Source organism: Ammodytes marinus (genome assembly GCF_949987685.1).
Source record: "Ammodytes marinus genome assembly, chromosome: 16".
Lineage (NCBI taxonomy): Eukaryota > Metazoa > Chordata > Actinopteri > Uranoscopiformes > Ammodytidae > Ammodytes > Ammodytes marinus.
The window spans coordinates 17,838,748-17,861,520 of NC_137220.1; the positions used below are offsets into that span (position 1 = coordinate 17,838,748).

Genomic DNA, 22,773 nt, shown 5'->3' on the forward strand with positions numbered 1-22,773 from the left:
CTATGGTAGGAACTCTCGTTCTGTCTCTCCCTCTCTTTCTCTATTTTTCATATATTTGATCGTTCATAACGTGAGTTTTTTTTTACTGTGTTTCGGGTGCAGTCCAGTGGACAGAGAGAAACATCATGAACCAGAAGCTCAACAAGAGACTGACGGAAATGGAAAAAAAGCGAACAGCAAAATGAGGCCCCTCTCCCTTAGACCACAGCACACACTGCACCCTCGTGATACACACTTTGGGTTTACTTGGAAATTCTATAATAAAGTGTGATTTGCAACTGTGCATGTTGGGAGCCTCCTGCTTAAACATATATAAAGGAGATAATAAAATACCACCAAAAAAAAACATCTGTTGGATAAAATATATATTTTTTTGTATTAAATCAAGCTGTAATCATTAGGGTGCTAAGGTGTGGCAGCAACAACACTGTGTGTACGTGCAAGCATGCATTCATATAAATAACAGAAGGTAAACTTGATTCATCTCAGTGTATTTACTTTCAGAGATGTTTTGGGTGCTAAGATGTATCCTTACACAAACTAAATGTAGAAGACCTAAACCGCTGTAGCAGCTGAAGGGGTTAGTTATCTTAGCAACAGAATGGAGGTGGTTTCAGAATAAACCACCGAAACTTGCCTTTTGTCACTACCTACTGCTGTTCCTGTCAAGCCAGATCTATATATAATGAGGAACTTTAAAAGTCATTGCATCCGTTCTTTACTACACAGAGAGAGGAGGTTGAGGGGACCGTTCAAAGTCGCATACAGTGAGATTAGACAATGACATCAGTCAGTACTGATCTACACCGTGTTCCAAATTATTATGCAAATTGGATTGAAGTGTCAAACATTTAATGTTTTGTTTTTCAATTACACTCATGTATGATTTTGTGTCTCAGGACGCCTTGGATCATTGAAATCAATCTCATACACCTGTGATAATTAGTTTGCCATGTGAGCCCAATCAAAGGGAATCTACTTAAGAAGGACGTGCCACATTATTAAGCAGGCCACATGTTTCAAGCAATATGGGAAAGAAAAAGGATCTCTCTGCTGCCGAAAAGCATCAAATAGTGCAATACCTTGGACAATATATGAAAACAATAGATATTTCAAAGAAACTGAAGCGTGATCATCGTACTGTGAAGAGTTCTGTGGCTGATTCAGAGCACGGGTTCTTGCAGATAAAGGCATAATGAGGAAGATTTCTTCCAGACAAATTCATTGGATTAGGAGAGCAGCTGCTAAAATGCCATTACAAAGCAGCAGACAGGTATTTGAAGTCGCTGGAGTCCCGCGAACGTCAAGGTGTAGGATCCTCCAGAGGTTTGCAGCTGTGCATAAACCTATTATTCGGCCACCCCTAAACAATGCTCACAAGCAGAAACGGTTGCACTGGGCTCAGAAATACATGAAGACTAATTTTCAAACAGTCTTGTTTACTGATGAGTGCTGTGCAGCCCTGGATGGTCCAGATGGATGGAGTAGTGGATAGTTGGTGAATGGCCACCATGTCCCAACAAGGCTGCAACGTCAGCAAGGAGGTGGCGGAGTCATGTTTTGGGACGGAATCATGGGGAGAGAGCTGGTAGGCCCCTTTAGGGTCCCTGACGGTGTGAAAATGATCTCGGCAAAGTATGTTGAGTTTCTGACTGACCACTTTCTTCCGTGGTACAAAAAGAAGAACTGTGCCTTCCGTAGTAAAATCATCTTCATGAATGACAATGCACCATCTCATGCAGCAAAGAATACCTCTGTGTCATTGGCTGCTATGGGCATAAAAGGAGAGAACCTCATGGTGTGGCCCCCATCTTCCCCTGACCTCAACCCTATTGAGAACCTTTGGAGCATCCTCGAGCAAAAGATCTATGAGGTTGGGAGGCAGTTCACATCAAAACAGCAGTTATGGGAGGCTATTCTGGCATCCTGCAAAGATATTCAAGCAGAAACTCTCCAAAAACTCACAAGTTCAATGGATGCAAGAATTGTGAAGGTGATATCAAAGAAGGGGTCCTATTTTGACATGTAACTTGGCCTGTTAAGATGTTTTTGATTGAAATAGCTTTTGATTTCACTAAATATGACCTCCACATTCTGCAAATTCAACAAATGACCATTTTTAGTTCTTTACAACCTATAAAATGTTTTGAAACTCTGTTGTGCATAATAATTTGGAACGGTGCATTTTGAGTTTTTTATTTTTGAAAAAAATACTGTTATCATTGGGAGGTTTGTTCAATAAAATTTTAATCATACTCTAACGGTTGATGACTTGAAAATTATACTGACTGTCATTTGCATCGACTATTTAGGAAAATCTGAGAAAAATATCCTTTGCATAATAATTTGGAACGCACTGTACAGATAGTACACTCCACAGCTAAACTAACCAGTAACTGACTTGTAGTCCGTTTAAAGAGGTATTGAAATATGGCGACTTCACTTCTGAGATTAAACTGTACGTCATATTGTTTTAGTTTCTCTCAATTGCTGGAATCCATTTGACCATTAAGAATTAACGTTTTCAAAACCGTTCACACCCAGAGCTAAACTCTGGCCAAAATAACACATTTTGTTTGCAGAATGCTCTCACATTCACAAAGCATTTAACACATGCAACAACATCTGATATTTCCTTCAAACAACACATTTAGTCAAACAATATATTCTTTAATTCAAACAGTACACAATGGACAACAAAATACTAAATTCAGCACTCTGCGCCTACAGTTAAAAAAAACAAATTAAAGAGAAATTATCCCTAAATGTTTTCATGCAATCTTTTTCTTTTTGTGTGCAGGTTTTCAAATGACTTTACTTTCATTGTGGCACAGCTTTTGTACTGCAAATATAGATTAAATAAATCAACAAAAAAAGTCAAAATCAGCTAATATCAACTCCCCAATCTTGTATTTTGTATGCGCTGATATAAAGTGTGTGACTCAATTGGCTGATGATGAGCCACATTGGCCATTAGCATCAATATAGTTTTTTTTTTGCAAATTACCAAGTGTAAACATGCCAATGCGCTTAATTAAAATGCTGAACGTGGTAAAAAACAATGAACCAGACAAACATCATCATGTATGATTGTCACTGTGAGCTTGTTAGCCACTCGTTAACGTTACCATTTAGTTCAAAGCTACACTGCCAACCACATGTTTTGCCAAATAGTGCTGTAGGCTCACTGCATTTCCTTTGACTTTTCATAAAAGAGAGACGTAGGTCTTGTATTAAGTGTTGGGACTGTATGTGATTTAAATTGCAGCAAATTAATGGGCAGGTCAATTCTGGGCCCTACTTAACATGAATTGTACATAGCGCTATATGTAAACTGTGGTGCCTCTGTAAAAGAGTGGTGTTGTGTTAGCCTACTTTATAGAGCTACATGTTTTGCAATATGAGAATGCCCTCCCTGGTTACTTTTCTCACCTCCTCCCCCACTGAGCAACCTCCCTCGTCTTTGTGGTCTCTTGATGGAGACTCATTTTTTGGTTGCCTTCCGAGCAAACAAACCTCACTATGGTCTTCGCCACAGCTTACCGCCTCAGGCTCGGCGGACGTTGACCTTTAGCTGAGAGCTGTAGGCTACACTCTTCTGTGTGCTACAAACCCAGCTCACCTTGCCCCTTGTCTCCACCTGTTACCACTGCTAGTTAACGCTGACACCTCAGGGGGAGCTATAAGGGGCAGGTGCAATCGGATCACCCTATGGCCTACTACTGCAAGCCTGAACCCACTCAGGCACCCAAACCATGCAGGCGACTGCTGAGTTCAAACATATTGTGTTGCAACAGTTGTTGTTGTATATGCGTGAATGCATTGTGGTTTGTAGGCCTATCTACACCGTGGATGAGCGTTGCACAATGGCCCATCATTGAACTTTATGACTGGAGATGAGACTTGTAGATACTCAAACCTGGAGTGATCTTACCTTTATAGGCTTGCTGTGCCATTGTCTACTTTTGGCAATCACATTTTGGCATTGGCCTATAAACTTTTCAATATTATTGAGTTAACGGATTCACTTATAAATCTTTCGCTGCCATCTTTTCTTCACGTGACTAATTTTCTATGTGTAGATTGATTGACATTCATGACTGAACTTTATTTAGGACTCGAAAATAAGGGGGTTATTAACATGTGCTTTGGACTCTCACAAGACAAAGGTGAAATCTGGTGCAATGCAAAATAAAAGACTCTGCTGCCATTTAGGAAACAGTCAAATGTCCTAAATGGCAGGTGCCAAATGTTTTACATTTGAGAAAAAAGAAAATGTTCCAGATCACAATGGACAAACTGGCAATCGTAAGAAATCTCTTGAGGCCGTGGCTACAGAAATTAAACATTTAGTGACCTTTGAGCGAAGAGCAGGCTGCTGCTTTAACTTTCTATCTGCTTTTTTCTTTACCTCTACAGAAACAGTAGTTGTGTTTGTGTTTATGTGTTTAAGTGTGTGTGTGTGTGTGTGTGTGTGTGTGTCTGCAGTGGATGCGGCTGTAACAGCAGTGATTTTGAAGCTGTGTGTTTGCATCTTAAATAACCCCAGGGATTTTTATCATTGGTAATCATCAGTTTTAAACACAGTTTCATTGACGTAAACCACTTCATAGGAACACGCGCAAGCTTCTCTTTGTACAACCCACTTTACGTTGTGATTGAAACCGGATGTGGTGTGGCTTTGTATTTCTAGTTTTCAGTGCAATTATCTTGAAAGCAGTGATGGGAGGTCCAGCAGGTATAGCTTAAAAACTGGTGTGCAGGAGGAGGTGCTGTCCCCTTCAAACAGAGCACCCCCCCCCCCCACCCCCCTTCTCTCTCTCTCCTCCACTCCAACCCCAACCCGTACTCTCTCACTATCACTCACAGCTTCATCAAAGCCACATGAGGCTTCCTGTTAGCCCCAGACACAGCACAGGCTGTGGTTACCAGTGGAAAATGTCACTGGGCACTTTAAAGAAGAGAGATGGGTGAGAATGAGGAGATGGAGGGATGAGCTTTAGTTACAAAAAGAGAGAGAGAGAGAAAGAGAGTGATTGCACAAGGGAGTCAGTGACAAAGTGATGTACGAGTAAAAACAAAGAGAAATCTTCTATACTCGACAGTCTGACAGCGAAGGCGACAATGTGTCTCCTCACAGGGACCCCCTGATAACCCGACTGGCCAAGACTCATAAGGTACTGTATCACTTTATTTTTATTTATTTTTTAATAATGTTTAGTTGTAAGAAACGTATAACTACATTATTTAATATTTAATGTAGTAGAGCATCATCATCTTCTTGCAGAGGCTCTTGATGCTCTATTCAATTTAATTTATATGATGTGTTATAGGCTTGCTGATGTGTTGTTATCATAAGAAAATTCCCTTGTACATTATGTTACTATATGCACAATCATCATGCTGTCACGTCTGCATTTTCCACTATAGCCAGTTCAGGCTGCGATGGAAAAAAAACAGCATTTCTCGCTTGATGACTCGAGCTGGTGACAAAATGTGTGACTTCATTGAGAAGATTGCTCTTTTCTGTGTCACATAATCATAATCTGAACTCTGAAATATCTGTAGAAGATCTGTATATGTCTACTCCTCAACCTTTTTCTTTTTTTCCTTTATTTTTTTTAGCATATCTTTTTTCAAAGCATATCTCTCCACAGAGTGTTAAACATGAAGTCAGCCAAGGTAAACTATAATTAAGTATGACACTGGATAATTATCAGCGAACCAATAGAAAGCTCTTTCTGTAACTCAGTTAATGCAGTACATCTCTGTAATGCACCAGAGCAGGTGTTGGTGTTTTTCAGTCATGTTTCACTCTATAACTGCTATAGTTCTCGAGATGAGTGATCAGCCTAAGGTGGATCAAGTATTGTTTTTCTCACTCTCAACAGTATGCAGCACTGAGCTGATGGTGATTAGTGATTCAGTTGCGACATCCAGGTTTCACAAATGAGTTTCTCTACATATTTTTTTCTTATAAATTGGAAAGAAAATGATCCGTTAGCTGTTTGATTGATTGTCCCTGTATATACCTTAGATGCTGCTTTTGGACTACACATGTATACAACATTTAGTCAATTTACACTCTCATACAGTATGAGAACATTCAACCACTTAACATGTGAATGTACAGTATATTCAACACTACTGGTTTAGATTATACTTTAAAGGAAGAGTCAGCGATTCTGGAGAATGATTGTTGTCAAAATCACTTTTTGACAAAATCTGTGAATATCTTCTCTCGATATGCTACATGTCCGTACTGTGTGCACACTGAAAAAAACGGGTGTTAATACACAGCCTAGGCTCTATGAACTGGTATTGAAACAAAGGGGGCCATCGTAGCTGGCAACATGCCTGTTTACAGAGCCTAGGCTGTGTTTTAACAATGGATTTTGTTTCAGCTCGCACACAGTACAGACAGGTAGCGGAACATGAGGATATCACTGATATTGGGGAAAAAAATGATTTTGACAACAAGCATTCTCCAGAATTGCTGTGATATTTGTCGGTCCTCTCTGTCTACAGTCATATTGTGGTTGTGGCCATGCATCTCCTGTGTTCCTTGTACGTCCTGGTGATCCTGTTTGCAGTGGATGCAGCCCACTCTCACAAAGGTATCACTGAGTCCGCTCCTAACTGCAACAGTCTGTATGTTATTGTCCTTCAGGCACAAGAGAGGGACCATAATGACACTATAATGACACTAACACATCATTTCACATTTGTCTTCAGAATGAATATGTTATTTTTCTCAAAGCATATTGACGCAATCCTAATCTCTCTCTCTCTCTCTCTCTCTCTCTCTCTCTCTCTCTCTCTCTCTCTCTCTCTCTTGTCTTGTCTTTTGTTATGTCTACTTCAGGGCTCTCCTGCGTGAATGACTTTGTAAACAACGTCAGCTGTACATGGACCAGGTCTCCGCTCGCCCCTGGTGTGGACTGCAGTATCTCCGGTGTGAAGAGAATCAGGATAACAAGGAATAGAGTGAGAGTTCCCGACCAAATGATGTAAGATGTTAGGGATGTTATATATTCATAGCTGCTTGCCAGAATATAATGGATGGGAAATATTTGCACTCTTTTCTCTTTTCTAGTTGGTCATTCTGCAGCGGTCCGTGTTGATTTGTTGTCCTTTTTCTTTTTTACTTAGTCGAACATGCAAGGTGCAACAGCTCAGGAACCATCCTCCAGGCTGCAGTTTTGTCTTTGAAAATGAAGTAAGTCACCAACATGTATCATTCATCAACACAGATCATTTAAACGTCTCATCGGTTTCATTCCATATACATGTTTTGAATTTATGGAAATGCCATCATAGAAAGAATGGTGCACTGAAGAAAAATAAGTAATCCATAACAATAATCAGTTGCAGAAATTATACATACAACAACTTGTTGTTTTTCACATGCAGTTTCCTCTTGTCTTCCCTGTGATATTGATTATATTATGTGTCCAACGCCCACCAGAGATTCAACCGTCTTAAAGACATGCCCTACATCAGTATGGAGTGTAATGGGACATTGATGGAGAACCTAACAAACTACATACCATACAATCACAGTGAGTGGCTTTTACTTTCTAAGTTCCCTGTGACTTTTGTATATTGCTCCAAAATGAATCTGTTTTTTAAAGACAGTTGACTTAATTAATATATTAATTAATGACTCATTCATTAAAAAACAACGTTGAAAAATTACTTTAAAACACCTCTGCTCTCTGTATTTACAGTTGGTTTTTCTTACCTAACTTTGTGCATTTGTGTCTCTGTGTGTGTTCAAACAGTCAAAATGCATCCTCCAGGTGTTCCCAATGTCAGCAGCAAAGCTAATGAGACTTGGATATCATGGCGTCCAGGTTTTCCTCGTTCTGTCTACATTCCACCCTCTGATTTCCAAGTTAACATCACACAGGAAAACCAGACATGGAAGGTGAGTGCCATGCATGCACGAATGGATATTTTATCATTTTAAAAAGACAACTCATATTTGCTTAACAACTTTTCACAACATGCTATATGAACCTAATAGGAAATCAAAGGCACAGAGTCACAAGACTACATCCACAAGGCAAGGCCCTGGTAATGCTAATATGACAGTATGGTCATTGGTGGTGCACAGTGGTGCTGAAACATCATCATGCTAACATCAACAAAGAAACAATTATTACTTGCCGATGTTTAGCAGGTATCATGTTGACCATTGTCACTATCTTAGTTTAACACGTTTTAGCGTGCTAATGTTTGGTAATTAGCAATAAGATGATGACAGCTTAAGATGGAAAGGCTAAACCTGCAAATAACCGATGACATTTGGGGGCAGAGGAAAACAGCGTGTGAACACAACATTTCCATAGCTGGGCACGTAACTGTAAAGTCTTTTCTAAAGTTTTTTTTGGTTGAAAGAACATGTATTTTGCTGCAAAAAACAAGAAAAGAAAAATATCTTACTTTTGTGAACAAAAGTTAGACGTGACCAAAGTAAGAGGGCTACGCACTACAACCAATCAGAGCGATGCACAAGGTGACGTAAGCCCCTTTTGTTTAGCGAACAGCTGTTAAACTGTTAAATTAAACGTTTGCCGTTGTCGGTCGGCAAAACAGAACATTCCACTTACTTGCTAATGAAAGATTTGAGTGCCGTCTTCCAAATCGTTAAGGGTCGAGGCCAAAGCAGTCTCAAACTCACACAACATATCCCCAGCCATCTTTGATGTTTACTATCACGGCTTTGACGTCGCATGCACGTCACTGTCGTCATCCGGTTACGTCCTCCCCAGAGTACCATATAAAGGGCTCTGGCGCGCCCATATTAGATAGAACCAATTGAAACCATAGCCAGATTTCTGGTTTTCTTGATAAAGCTTCAACGGAGCGTGTCCAGACCAACACGCGCAGCAAATTTAATTTGCCAGCGCCTAGTGGCAGGTCTGGGAATGCCAGGCTATGTGTATATTGCATGAAACCATCCAATGGTTGTTGAATATTTTAGTCCGGTCCAAAGTTTGGGGGCCGGCCAACTGACTGATTTAACATTGCAATCTCTAGAGAAAGTCTGATTTGTCCATTTATTTTTACTTCATAAATTCCTCACATTTTATTGCATTGTGGCCATTTAGTTGAATTGATAATTTTACTACCACAAAACACTTGTAAATGTCACTTCCCAATTCACCAAAACTTTGTCTTAAAGGTTGAGTCAGCAATTCAGTCAGCGAACACCTGTTGTCAAAATCATGTAAAAAAACCTGTAAACAGGCATGTTGCTATATACGGTGGGCCCCTTTGTCTACATACCCGTTTACACAGCCTAGGCTGTGTATCAACACCAGATTTCTTTTTTTTAGCACACACACAGTACGGACAGGTAGAGGATCATGAGGAGAAGCGTTCTCCAAAATTGCTGATATATTTTGATCAGCAATTTTGCTGTCACATGCTTTTTTATAGGTTCAGTGCTAAAGTCACAGAAAATGTTGCAGTGTTCAATTTCAAACACATATGCAAATCAGAAGTGATGCTGTTCATATTATAAACCACTCTGAAAAATTGTGATTTGGTTGGTTGTTAACATTTACATTAATTATTTTTTATGATCTGTTATCAGGAGTCCTTCAGATTGTCCACACAAGAACTAAAAATAAAAATACCTGCTTGGCGACTAAAGGGATTCTGCCAGGTCAGGGTGAGAGTCAAACCCAATAAGATACAGAGCCACTGGAGCGACTGGAGTCCTACAACCTCCTGGATGGTTGCGACAGATGTGGTGGAAACATCACAGGATCAAGGTAACAACACTTTGTATGTTGCATGTCTCAATGATCCCGGACTAGCTGGGAAATGTAGTCATCAAGTCTGGATCGGGGGTTGTTACCAAGCACAGACCAAAAAGCAACATTTGGGGTTGCTTCCTTGTAGGCCTCTGGTAAAGGTCTGGGGAAATACCTGCTAGCCAACGGATGGGGCCTAATCAGATTCTGAGGTTGTTAAAATAATTAGTGTGGTATACTATATGCCAGAGCAAATTACGTACTTATTCTTTTTAGTTGTGCATGCATTTTACAGCCTGTAATGTCAGCTGTATGTTTCAGAGTTATTTCTGGATTGGACCTCACTGATAATGTGGGGAGTGATGTTCAGCTTGGGTCTCGTTCTTGTTGTGATGCTGGTCGTTTACAGAAGCGTGAGGAAGGGGTGAGAATAATGTGTGTGTGTGTGTGTGTGTGTGTGTGTGTGTGTGTGTGTGTGTGTGTGTGTGTGTGTGTGTGTGTGTGTGTGTGTGTGTGTGTGTGTGTGTGTGTGTGTGTGTGTGTGTGTGTGTGTGTGTGTGTGTGTGTGTGTGTGTGTGTGTGTGTGTGTGTGTGTGTGTGTGTGTGTGTGTGTGGCATGTCTAATTGAATGGCTCTCTTTTGTTGTTTTTCAGGCTCCACGAGGGGAAACCAGTGCCAAACCCTTCAAAATACTTTCACACTCTCCATTCTGTCCACGGAGGAAATCTAAAGGTAAATAGAAATGTTCGTTCATCATCACCATATCCTTCTTCACAGAACATTTGGACACAAGTGAGTCAGAGACTGCAGGTGTTACCACAAAGTACTATTTATACCCACAGGTAACATGTCATTCAAGTGTGATGATGTGTTCACTTCGACTTCTTTATTTCTGCTGTTGCTAGGGTAAAGGATTACAAACCAATGCTCAATCAGCCCTGGCATATTAGCTTTTGACAACAACTGAGTGTTTCAGTCAGTGTGTTTCCATGGCACAACTAGATTGGATTAAGACATTTATCGAACTGGACACTCGAACGGACCGTGTCACTTGTCTGAGTATACATGGCCTTTCAGGAATCGGATAAATGTCCGATGCATGGCTGTCTCCACTATGCTAGGTGGCACTGTAGCCCTTTCAACAAGTGGTTAAGAGCCACGTCCGGTTCCCTTCCGGCAATAACCCATGGTGTAGCCTATAACGCGCAGGCACACAAGCACAGAACGAGAAGTCCGATATGCGATGTCCGATCCCTGTATACATGCAGAGAGAATGCCGACTATGAACGAGTTATCTAGGTGTTCTTATCCAACTTCTCTTGTCCGTTAATGTGCCGATTTGTGTGCGAAGTAGATTGGATAAAGGTGTTTACATGCAGTTTAAAAGTCCTGTTGAAGTCTTATTCGTTTATTTACCCGATTATGAGTCTGCATGTAAACGCACTGACTGAATAAACATGTAAGGCCTTCTAACTTTCATCTGTAGACATTGATTCAGACATATTTCCTTAGTAGCCTCCATCAGCACCAACCATAACTCTATAGCATTGTAGAGCAAACGCTCTTATCTTATGTGTTACCTTTGTCACTGAATGTGAAGTCTGATAACATGTCTTAAAAGCACGACTGCTAGATCAGGAGCCGCAATATCGTAGCATTGTCGGTTTCCTAGCTTGCTGCATGGTAATGAAAGGACTTGCCAGAAAATGACACAAAACCTTGCCATCATGAGGACTCCGATTAGGCTAAAGTGATAAAATGTCAGTAATGATTGCAGCTCACGGAAGACTGCAATTCATAGCCATACAATAACATTAATGTATTGACTGCATTCCAAAACAGTAAGCTGTGGCATTGGTTTGGGACACCTGGGATGCCAGAAAGATGTATTATTATTCTAAAATGCTTCTAGTGTAATAGCTGTTATTCCTGCCTGGAGTACCCCAGGGTTCAATGCCGGGACCACTTATATTCTCGTCTCTTCAGTTCTCTAAAAATACTTTTATTTTTCTGCTTTCAAAAGTTACTTACATTTTGCATGTTTCGTATTCTACAAAGATACATATTCAATTCACTCTTGACTGTTGCGTGACCTCCTTGCCTATTTTCAATTTGCAGAGTCTGTCCCACATGTTTTTATCCAATGCTGAGTAGCAAAACTGCTTTCCTCTTGGTGGGGTTTGTCTACTTAACCAACCCTGAAGAAAATCAGAGGAACAATTGCTCTCGCATCCAAAAAAGCACTCAATTCATGACGTGTCTGACATGAAGTGTCTGAAATGCGTCATTCCTCATGTGTAGTTTTCTGTTGTAAATCTCTTCGTTTTGTTTTTCTACCCAGAAATGGCTGAATCCTCTGTCAGCTTCCGAATCATTCTTTACGGCCCACCCGTGCGACCACATCTCCCCGGTTGAGTTGTGCAGGAGTTGGGATGTGGTCCTCTCCACCTCTCCCTCCTTCTGCTCCACCACCGTCCCCATGCTATACTTTAACGGCTGCCCCTCGGTCGGCTCGGACACCAGTGGGGTCACCGACAATTCCTCCTCGTCCTCCTCTTCCTGGTTCTCTAACAGGGGCTACTTCATGTCCAGCTCCTCCGGTGGCTCTGCTCGAACGGACCCCAATCCTGCCTACTTCACCTACAAGGATGACATCCACAACCTCCACCTCTCCATTAGCCCGTCTCCGATGTATGAAGGCTTGAAGAGGGAGCCGCTGAGCCCAGACTCTGGCTTTGGCATCGGAGGGGAGGAAGAAGAGTATAAAGGAGACAATTTGGAAGCAGAGGAGGTTTCGGATGACCACCATAGCTCTCCTCTTCTCATATTCCCTCTCCATCTTACACCCCGCATGTGCCCCCCCTCCTCTCCTCCACCCCATGCTAACGCTCCCAATCCAACCCAGGTGTCCTCTGATAGCCGACCAGTGGATGCACCCACGTCAACGGCCAGCGGTAGCTACACGGCCTGGCCTACAGCTGGTGCCATGTGCCGGTCTTCCTCCATGCCTGTGGAGCCCTGTAAGACGGGGTATCTGACCCTCAAAGAGCTACAGACAACCTTCAGCAATAACTCCATCTGAAAAGTTACAATGCTGCAGAGTTGGGTTAATAATAAAATATTTACATTCAAAAACAGAGTTTCCTAACATTCAACAATTGTGTATGCTGTTTATATACCAATTGACTGGGACTGCTGGGTAATTTTTGAGCTGATACAGACAGTGTGTGGTATGGTGTACAATACCTCATTGTTGAAAATGTACAGTATTGTGTGACAATAACAAGTACTTCAAACTATCCTTTTTTTGGTTTGTTAAAATCGGCTTTATTTGCGTCTCTGCAGAAATATATACTAAACTAAATGCTGCTGTCAGTTTGTAATGACATTTTTTTATATGTACAAAACAACACACATTCTGTTTGCGTTTTATTACTTTAACTCACAGAAGACATGTTGTGAGATCTTTCTAAAACTACTTATATTTTTTTCATTAAAAGAGACTATTTTTTTTCAAAATAAAATTCTTATTTCCTGCTAACGGTTCTGTGGAAAGCTTTAAAAAGCAGGAAAACATTATGCTTTTTTGACTATGTACTGTGTATAGTAACACATTCCTTTTAATGAAGGATTTATGTCAAAGATATGATGTCTGCTATACTTTTCGCACAATCTGATCTGATGTGAAAGGCAGCTGGTTTGCCACTGATGTGCTTGTGAATCAATCTTATCTATTTGTAGATCTTTATTAAATGAATTGATGCAGTTTAAGAGATCAAATCAACACCTAAAGTCATTATGTCAGATACGGAAGCTATAATTAAAGCTGCACCTGGTCAACTTTAACCATCTACAATACACATGCTTAACAGATTTGGTGTAATCTCTATTTGATTGCTATTTCTAGATTCATGTAAATCCTTGAGGTCGGCGGTAAATGTTGCTACTCTTGCCTCTACATGCTCAGTGTATTTCCGTTGCACTCAGTGACATGTGCAGCAGAGACCAAACAAAATAAAACCTCTGGTAGAAATGGGTCACCCTTTGACTTCCTGTGTCGTTGTGGAAGGAGGGCTGTGAGGGATGGGCATGTGAGCCGACTTGAGAAAGAGTGTGAGAGACAGCCCAAGTTCTGTGTGTGTGTGTGTGTGTGTGTGTATAGTTTTGAGTGTTTACATGTCCGGTCAGGTGGTCCTGGTGGTGTGTGTAACTGAGCGTGTGTATTAGAGTGTGGTTTGACATTTAACTCAACAAGCGACATCCGTTCACCTCACTGGAGAGAATTTACGATATTGAGCCATGTCAGAGAGAAGCCACACAAGATGCTGCTGCTGCTTTTCATCAGTGCTTTTCCATCTCTTCTTTCCTTTTCACAAGAGCTTAACCTGTTGTATGTCACACCAATGTCATGTTGAGCCAGTTCACTGAATCACACACCCAGTCGAGATATTTGTATAAAGTTAGCACTTTTCATGTAACCTGCTGAGTGTCAGGTTATTCAAATGTTAATGCAGAAGCTATATTAAAACATTACACAGACCCATTCGGACATCTTTACACTGGCCTCCTGTCTTTCCAAATTATATTTTCAAAATAACCCTGCTGCTTTATAAAGCATGGTTTAGGACAACAACAAAACAAAATCTGATCTTCTGCTAAATTATGAAGCATTCAGACCTCTCAGGTGGTTTCTGCTTCCCGTCCCCAGAGTCGTAAACTAAACATGTGGAAGCAAAATTTCAGTTTGTTTGTACCATAAATCTGGAACAGGCTCCCAGAAAAGTGCAGGTCCACTGCATCAACGTTGAAACCTTTTCTGTTTTATTAAATCAAATAATTATTTCTTTCTTTCACTGCACTATGTTTTATTTTTGTATTCTATGCCTATCTATGTTTTTATTTATTTTTAATCTTTTAGCTCTTTGGCACTTATTTGATTATATTTAAATGTCCTTTTATAATGTAATTTGAATTGCTACACAAATAAACTTGACTTTAAATAGCAACCTATGTAGAATAGGACAGGTTACTTTGACTTTGTTGGTCTTATTTTTTTTATATTACTGTTATTCACCTCAAACTAATCTATCTTGACAGTGTTATTCACAAGAAACTCATGTTCACAACAATAGCATAAACACTATAATCTAACACTGGGTTTGGTAAGCAAATGGTTTGCTACCCATGGTTCCTGGGTAAAATGAATCCACAATTAGATTTCTCATTTACAGAATAGACATATCTTTGATGTACCATGTGCATTCGACCACTAGGTGACATTAGTAAACTGAACATAAAATGTGAATCTGGGAGAATTCCTCGCCTCCTCTTCCCCTCGTTGATGGTCTGCTTAGTGCCAATGTTGTCTTGTCTGTACAACTAAAAAATCATGTATCTCAATCACCTCGCATTAATTTCCTTTTTGCCCTGATGATTCAACACATATGATCGTTAATCTACCGAGGGTGTCCAGCGGGCGTTATTCCAGCTGGAAGTATTTTGGCATTCTCAGCTTGTTTAGATTTCCTTTGCTTGCTCTGTCAGTTGCTGGGGGGAAGCTTTGACCCAGCTGGCCAGAGGAGATGGAGAGAGAGAGAGAGTCAGAGAGAGAGAAAGAGAAAAAAAAACTTGTATATTCTGTTTGAAAAAAAAACCACAGGGCTTGTCTTGGATCCAAGCCACAGTGAAATGGGAGGATGTGGGGTCAGGCTGACTGTGAGTTCCACCGCTTTATGTGGAGTGGAAACAGAAAGCCGAACCACTGCTGTCAGGAGTAGTGGGGGAAAGACCAAAGACCCCTTTTTTTTATATATATTGAGGGCCAACATGTGAAGGAGGTCGTAGGCCTACCAAAGCAGCAAGGATAATCAGGGACAGATCCACAAGATTTTTGTTCCTATGTAATAAGAGAACAGCTGTTGTTTTTTCACTTTCCAGTGGAGAATGAGCAAGAAGATTGATGCTCACGTCTGCACCTTAAATATGAGGGTTGGAGACAGACTCTGGTTAGCTTAGCTTAGCACAAACACTGGGAATAGATGGAAACAGCTAGCATAGCTCTGTCCAAAGGTAACAAATTCCACTAACTAATTAACACACTGTATCTTGTTTGTTTAATCTGTATCACTTTGTAACTTGCTGTTTTACAGAGTGTTCTTTGCCAGACTATTTCTTGACAAGAAATGAGCGGAGTTGCCTGGAGGTTTAAATCCCAGTTTTTGTACCGAAAACAAACCAGATATAATTAGTGAGTTTTAAGGGGTGCTGGTAGACAGATGTTGTTACATTCGGCGAGAGCCACGCTAGCTTCTTCTCCCAATTTACAGTCGTAGGGCTAAGCAAGGCTAACCAACCTTTTTGGGGTATCTAACTTAACGTACAGACGTTAAAGTGTTTTTTTAAGTTCTAGTCTAACTCTCAGTAAGAAAGCGAATACAAAATATTTCCCAAAATGTCCACTAAATTGGCATTATACTGCTGCTTATAGGAGGATAATGCTGTAAGATTTGGTGAAAGCCACGCTAGCTGCTTTCCCCCTTTTTACAGTCTTAGGGCAATAAGCTAACCAATTTTTGGGATAGCTTTTTACTCAAAGTACATAGAGAATGGTCCCAATCTTCTCCTTTAAATCTCATTAAGAAACCTAAAAATGATATATTCCCAAAAACTGTTCCACTCAAATGAGCATTATAGCCCACTACTATTTGCTAAAAATGATTCTGAATAGTCGCAATATATGTCACATTCTTGCTAACCAACTGTCCATCCTCTTTGTTTTCCCTGGGCTGAAACCACAAGAACGCTTCGAGGTCTGAAACTCGACTGGTTTTCAACTTTAAATGCCCCGTGATTTCGCTGCCACTAACAATGTTTTTATGGGAAATATGATCAGTGAGGTTGCCAGAAAAAAATCAGCTTTAGGCCTAAAGAACTCTCCAATCACCATTTATGAGCACTGGAATGCAAATAGCTGATCTCCCTCTGTTGTTCTTCTGTTATGTGAATCAACCCAACTGCCACATGTCCAGTCCTGCTTCTACTTTTGAGGTTTAAAAGTCACTGTTATGCACTGTAACAAAATGAGCAGCTAGGCTATGGTCTGAGGAGAAAATGTCTCAACTGGAAGGCCAAATGTATACTTTTCATTACTCAATGAAGTAAATCTTTATGGAGAGAAAATGGGCCCGCGTCAGGTGGTTTCAGACTAGTCTGTTAACAGCTTACAATGGGCTGGGAAGCAGGAGGAATGTTGTCCTGTTGTGACGGCATAACAGTCCATGAAACCTCGACCATCAAGACCCAGCGGCAGTAATGTTCAACAGCTGTGCTCATGTTACACGTGTGCACAAACGCTTCATAATTCTCCCATGATTCTCCTCTTATTCGCTGTGCAAATGACCGCAAAGGGGAGATGGAGTTAGTTTGCCCACCTGTGCATACTCTGCAACTGTCTTTAATGGGGACACCATCTGGTCTTAATTATCATTTATTGATGGGTTTAGTGTTTATGCCTAAGGTTAAAGCATGGTTAATTAAGTGAATACATCATTAACATGTGCCGTTATGTTTGCACCTCTATGCAAAAGGTTAACAGGGTGATTTATTATATATAAATAAATAAGGTATAGTAAAAGGGTTGGGAGACACTGCCTTTAAATGTTATACAGTACACATCATAAGATTATTCTACATATAACATATGAAGTATGCCTAGTGGAGGCATTTAGCACTGGTGAGAATAATTATGAAAAGCTAAGCCCATCATATAATCCTTCAACACACACCATCCAGGTCCCCGGGGCCTGGATGGTGTGTGTTGGTCCTCTTTTGTGTGATGGTCCTCTTTCGTCATCTGCTTTTGTAGCACAACACATCGGTCTAATTCAGCGGTGGAAATATAGCTCATAGCCTCTCTGTAATTTGTACTTATTCAATTCAATTCGATTAGCTTCTTTGGCATGAACGAAAACATGCTGAGCAGTTTTCCAGTGTCTCTCTCTCTCTCTCTCTCTCTCTCTCTCTCTCTCTCTCTGCAACTCAACTACAACAGATGGGAGGAATGAAGGAATTTGGCATAAAGGAAATGCAGACCCCAGGGTGGGGATTTGACCAGGGGTTTAGTGACTCTAGGAATAGATCCTCCTGGGAGTGTGTGGTCCACTAGAGTTATAGGCTCCACTGTGCATTGCTTCTTGCTGATGGCTTTATCCAGTGGAGATGACAGCAAATGCACCATTCATTTTGTATTACTTTACTATGCCTTTGCCTGTTGTTTGATCAGATTCACTGTTGCTGTGCACATTTGATCTGATCTGTCTCAAGCAGTTGCACAAGTTTTGTATTTTCACACCAGGGTCATGGAGCACATATTTGACACATGATATGACTGCCACTCTCCCCTAAATGTTACTGTCAACTATACCGACAATTTAAACAAGTGACACTTGTTGCTTTCATGGAAATAGGAGGGATCTATAGGAAACATCTCTCAGCTCACTCCCACATAGAAAGAGGGAGAGAGAGAAGGCTGCTGACTCGGGAATCTCTCTCTCTCTCTCTCTCTCTCTCTGTCTCTCTCTCCTCTCTCTCTCTCTCTCTCTCTCTCTCTCTCTCTCTCTCTCTCTGTCTCTCTCTCTCACTCACTCTCTCGCTCTCGCTCTCTCTATCTCTCACCTCCTCGGCGGACTGAAAGCGGCTGCAGAGAACGTGAACGAGGTGAGCTTCGATCAGATATTCTCAGTTATCAGTCGGCCTGAGCGCTGCTTGCATGTGGGCGCTGCTGCGTGGGCGCGTTGTGATGCTAATTTTGGATCATTTGCCGAAGAACTTCGTGATTGCAACTTTGTTTGAGCGTGAGGCGGCACGAGACAGTGTAGACATAGGCGCTTTCCACACATAGCCTTTGGGCGAATGCATGGCATCCTGTAAAAAATGTGCACGAAGTATGAGGTTGTTGCGCGCGTGCGTGTTTCTTCAGCAAACTTGGATATTGGAACTTCATACTGTCAAAATGTAGAATTAAAAGTGTTTGCAATAGCCTACTTTTGCATATTTATAGTTTATATTAAAGTTATTTTGTAACTTCATGAGATTCCAGCATTTTGTATTTGATGTTCAAGTTTCCAGTTCAAGTGTGTCTTTCCATGTAGGCAAGTTATGTAATATCCGGTTCTTGGGCCATATCAAACTGTATGACCTTTTGTGGTTCAGCCTAGAAACCTCAACAGATCCTCAACACAAGCAGCAGAGTTCCACTGAAGATGAATGGCTTTCGATTAGACACCATAAGGATATAACAATAATATTTTGATTGAATACACACACACACACACACACAAACACATTCTGCTATTGCTTGAGGTTGTGTGAGAGTAGTAGACATAGGCTACACAGTACAGATGACAATCTCTTATCAGGGTTTCTTTGGCTATAGGCTACGGTCCCCCAAAAGCACTAATCACGGCTTCTGTATATTTTTTTAATGGCCCCCCAACCGGTGGAGCAAGACATGCAGACTGAAAGACACACAAGACGACTATAAACAATGCAATGCATGCCTCCCTTGAGTTAGTCACTCACATTTGTTCACATTGTGTCTTTTTGTGAAAGTCTTTTGTCTGGTTGTAGGCACTAAGTGTCGTTTTTTGACGTTTTCTGTCTTTTTACTATGGCCACATGTCTCTTTGAGGACGTTTTGTACTTCTTTGTGCTTGTTCTGTGTCTTTTTTGCAGTTGTTTTGTGTCTCCCTGTTGTTATTTTGATTCTTCTCTTTGCAGTCCATTGATTTACTTTACAACAAGAAATGTTGACAATCAAGTCAACAAAAGGGACTGTTGGCCCACTATCCATGCATGTGTGTGTGCCCAACATGTGTGTAGAGATGGATCAAATATTGGAATCACCTTATGATATCATGTGGTCCGACATAAACAACAACAACGCCGCTTTTGTTATGAAAACTGCCAACATGTCTGACCAAATTTGTAAATGCTTGGAGAAATAAACAATAACTGACCGTAGTTGAGTGCAAATTACACCATTTAATATATCACCATCAGCATTTGGTTCAACCAAAGGCTGTATTGTAGACACTATAATCCTTATTCTGATCAGCAAATTTAATTTGATCTTCTGTGTTTGTGGTTTTTTGCAAGACAGCTGTTCAATCTAAACACAGCAGCACAAACTGTCCCCCTTTCAGTACACACAGTCTGGCTGATCGCACAGAGTCTGGCAGACAGCCATTGCTTTTCCATTGAAAACATTCAGCGTGTCTTTCTTACACAAAAGCCGCAACACTGACTTTCGCAATGTGTCAACCTTCCTGGGCTGATGTGTGCTAAATGAGGTTCTGCCTGCAGGGTTATGTTATCTGTGATTTATGAACCTTGGAGCTCTGCCCTCTCACATTATTTTGCAATTTTCTTTCCTTTTGGGATTTGGATGAGAAGCGCATTAGTGAGTCTTTGCTGCACCCGTGGAACTGTTACACTGTGTACATGCGCGGGCAAAAATATTCTGTGACATTACTTTAAAACAGCCAGTCTGAATGAATGGACAACTCATGAAACAAATATGCTGGTTTTGTTGCTAAAGTTAAAGGCTTCATTGTTCATTTATTTGTTTATTCCCCCACAATTACTGATTCCTGATTCAACTTTAAATATGTTCCCTGGCTCTGGATGGCATATTCCTCTTTCTCTTTTTCGACTTGTCTGGAAATTACATCCAGGACACATGATAGTTTTATTTTACGAGCAGCTGCTGAACAACTGATAGTTTGGCTTGCACACTTGTTTCATAAATTTTAAATAAGTTGCTACCGGTGATTTGTATTGAAAGGGGGAAATCCCCCTGTAGCACTGACTCAGATCATATCGCATGTGGGTCAAATTAATGGATCCAGTTACCAGGATCCAGATCCACCAGCAGAAATCAATCAAAAAGCTAAAAAGTGTAAAATGATGAGGTTCTTGTGATCATCTTGTAGTGTCCTGTGTCGTTACATAGGCACACAGCTATGTTGGGCGTCTTTCTCCTCCTGTCCCTCCTCTCCCTGGTGGCCTTAGTTCCTCCTCCGGGCGCTCCCCCTGCTCCCTGCAGGCGCTGCTGTGATCACCTGGAGCCAGAAGAGGGCAGCGGAGAGCAGCCTCCGCCAGCAGCGTTCAGCCATGTGCCAGAGGTGCGCACCTACATCAACATGACCATTCTCAAAGGTATGGACATCTAAGCCTACATCTCTACAGCTGTCCATCATCATTGCCCTGCTATTTTACCATTTCTAATCCATCCTTGGTCTACCCTACGGCAAGTTTTTCTTAAATAAGGCAGACAAATTCATATTTTGGAGAAACAGGACTTTCAAACGTTAGGGATCACTTTGTGAAATGGAAAGAAATGTCGAAGGAAGGAGTCTTGTTTGGGGTGTGTGTGGCTTAGTCATCAATAATCCCCTCTTCTCAAAAGACCAATGGTCTTTTCTACTTTTCTACTTTTGTTCTTTCATTATTTTTTCTATATAATGTATTGAATTATAATGATACGGCTTTGTATCGCTCTATGCAGGTGACAAAGGAGATCGTGGCGACAGAGGAACCCCGGGTAAAACCGGACAAGAAGGCCCTGCCGGCTCCATAGGTCCCAGCGGCCCCAAAGGCGCCAAGGGCCACTCGGGTCTTCCGGGAGATCCTTGCAAAGTCCAGTACTCGGCCTTCTCCGTGGGCCGCCGCAAGTCCCTGCACAGCCTGGAGTCCTACCAGGCGCTCCTGTTCGACACCGTCTTCGTCAACCTGGAAGGCCACTTCGACATGTTCACGGGCAAGTTCCTGTGCCGCGTGCCGGGGGTCTACTTCTTCAACGTAAACATCCACACGTGGAACTTCAAGGAGACGTACCTGCACATCATGCACAACGAGACGGAGCGCGCCATCGTCTACGCGCAGCCCAGCGAGCGCTCCATCATGCAGAGTCAGAGCCTGATGCTGGAGCTGGTGCTAGGCGACGAGGTGTGGGTCCGCCTGTACAAGAGGGAGCGGGAGAACGCCGTATACAGCGACGACGTGGACATCTACATCACCTTCAATGGATACCTCATCAGAGAGAGCGTATAGCGTAGAGAGAGAAGTGGACGTGAGATCAATATTCTCAACCTTTCTTGAAAAAATCCAGCAATGGTTTGTATACATATGGTAAGACAGTGTACACTTAAGTGACTTAACAGAATTGAAAGTAATGCCTGGTATTATTTTGTATGTGGTGCTAAAACATGGTGCTTACTGAACCGTTTGTTGTGTATGGACTTTGATATTAAAATGCAGGAAGCACAATGTTTACTCCCAGTGAAAATGAATGTCTTACTTTGATATTTTATGAATTGAGTGCATTGTTCTTGAATATTTTGTGCTATACAGGTTTGCCAAAAGGTGCTGTTTATCACCCCAATCCCCGCCCTCTTTGTTATAGTGTTGTGTAAATGTGCAGTAGCCTAAAATTAATAAAGAAATAACTGTTTGCTTCATAAACCGGTTGCCCAAAATGCAACATAAATCTGACGATTCAGTAGGCTAATACATAATATTAATACTCCCACAAGTATTATTAATTTTGGTACTAACATGGCTAGCAGTTAGCATAAATAAAGGAATTGAGTGGAAGTATCAGTAATGTATCCCAGCTAACTTGACTTGCCTTTCTTTCATGTAGGCTACTGCCTCACTGTGATCACTGGAGGGCAGTAAACACTCTTAATTAAGTTTGCATAGTAATCTGATAGTAATTCAGTCAATACATTTTTATAATACTCTCTTTTTTACGAATAATGATTATACAGACATTTAAACGTTATGTTTTACACAAATTAAATGTTGTTCCTCACTTTAGCCACTGGAGGGCAGCGTACACTCGTGATTTTAAATGCTCTCATGTCCTCCCAAACCTTTAATCACACATTAAAAAAAAAAGCTTTCAAAATAAAACAAGCTAAACAGTTGCTGTTTTTGTCATCAT

At 41.1% G+C, this 22,773-nt stretch overlaps 2 protein-coding genes across 3 annotated transcripts; both read left to right on the forward strand.

The window, feature by feature from the left end:
* The first annotated feature begins 6,532 nt into the window (after nucleotides 1–6,532).
* On the forward strand, nucleotides 6,533–13,235 carry il2rb (interleukin 2 receptor, beta). Its single transcript, XM_080043568.1, has 9 exons — nucleotides 6,533–6,617; nucleotides 6,866–7,010; nucleotides 7,153–7,219; nucleotides 7,469–7,562; nucleotides 7,785–7,930; nucleotides 9,605–9,785; nucleotides 10,089–10,191; nucleotides 10,421–10,499; nucleotides 12,109–13,235. Exons 1-9 carry the CDS (start codon nucleotides 6,548–6,550, stop codon nucleotides 12,847–12,849), a joined length of 1,626 nt encoding a protein of 541 aa, XP_079899694.1. The 5' UTR covers nucleotides 6,533–6,547; the 3' UTR covers nucleotides 12,850–13,235.
* Nucleotides 13,236–18,370: 5,135 nt separating this feature from the next.
* On the forward strand, nucleotides 18,371–22,692 carry c1qtnf6a (C1q and TNF related 6a). Of its 2 annotated transcripts, none has more exons than XM_080043140.1 (3): nucleotides 18,371–18,482; nucleotides 20,779–20,984; nucleotides 21,334–22,692. In XM_080043140.1, exons 2-3 carry the CDS (start codon nucleotides 20,789–20,791, stop codon nucleotides 21,876–21,878), a joined length of 741 nt encoding a protein of 246 aa, XP_079899266.1. In that variant the 5' UTR covers nucleotides 18,371–18,482; nucleotides 20,779–20,788; the 3' UTR covers nucleotides 21,879–22,692. The 2 variants fall into 2 exon arrangements, with proteins under 2 accessions (XP_079899266.1, XP_079899267.1); XM_080043141.1 differs by having other exon boundaries at nucleotides 18,459–18,482; nucleotides 20,759–20,984.
* Nucleotides 22,693–22,773: the final 81 nt, after the last annotated feature.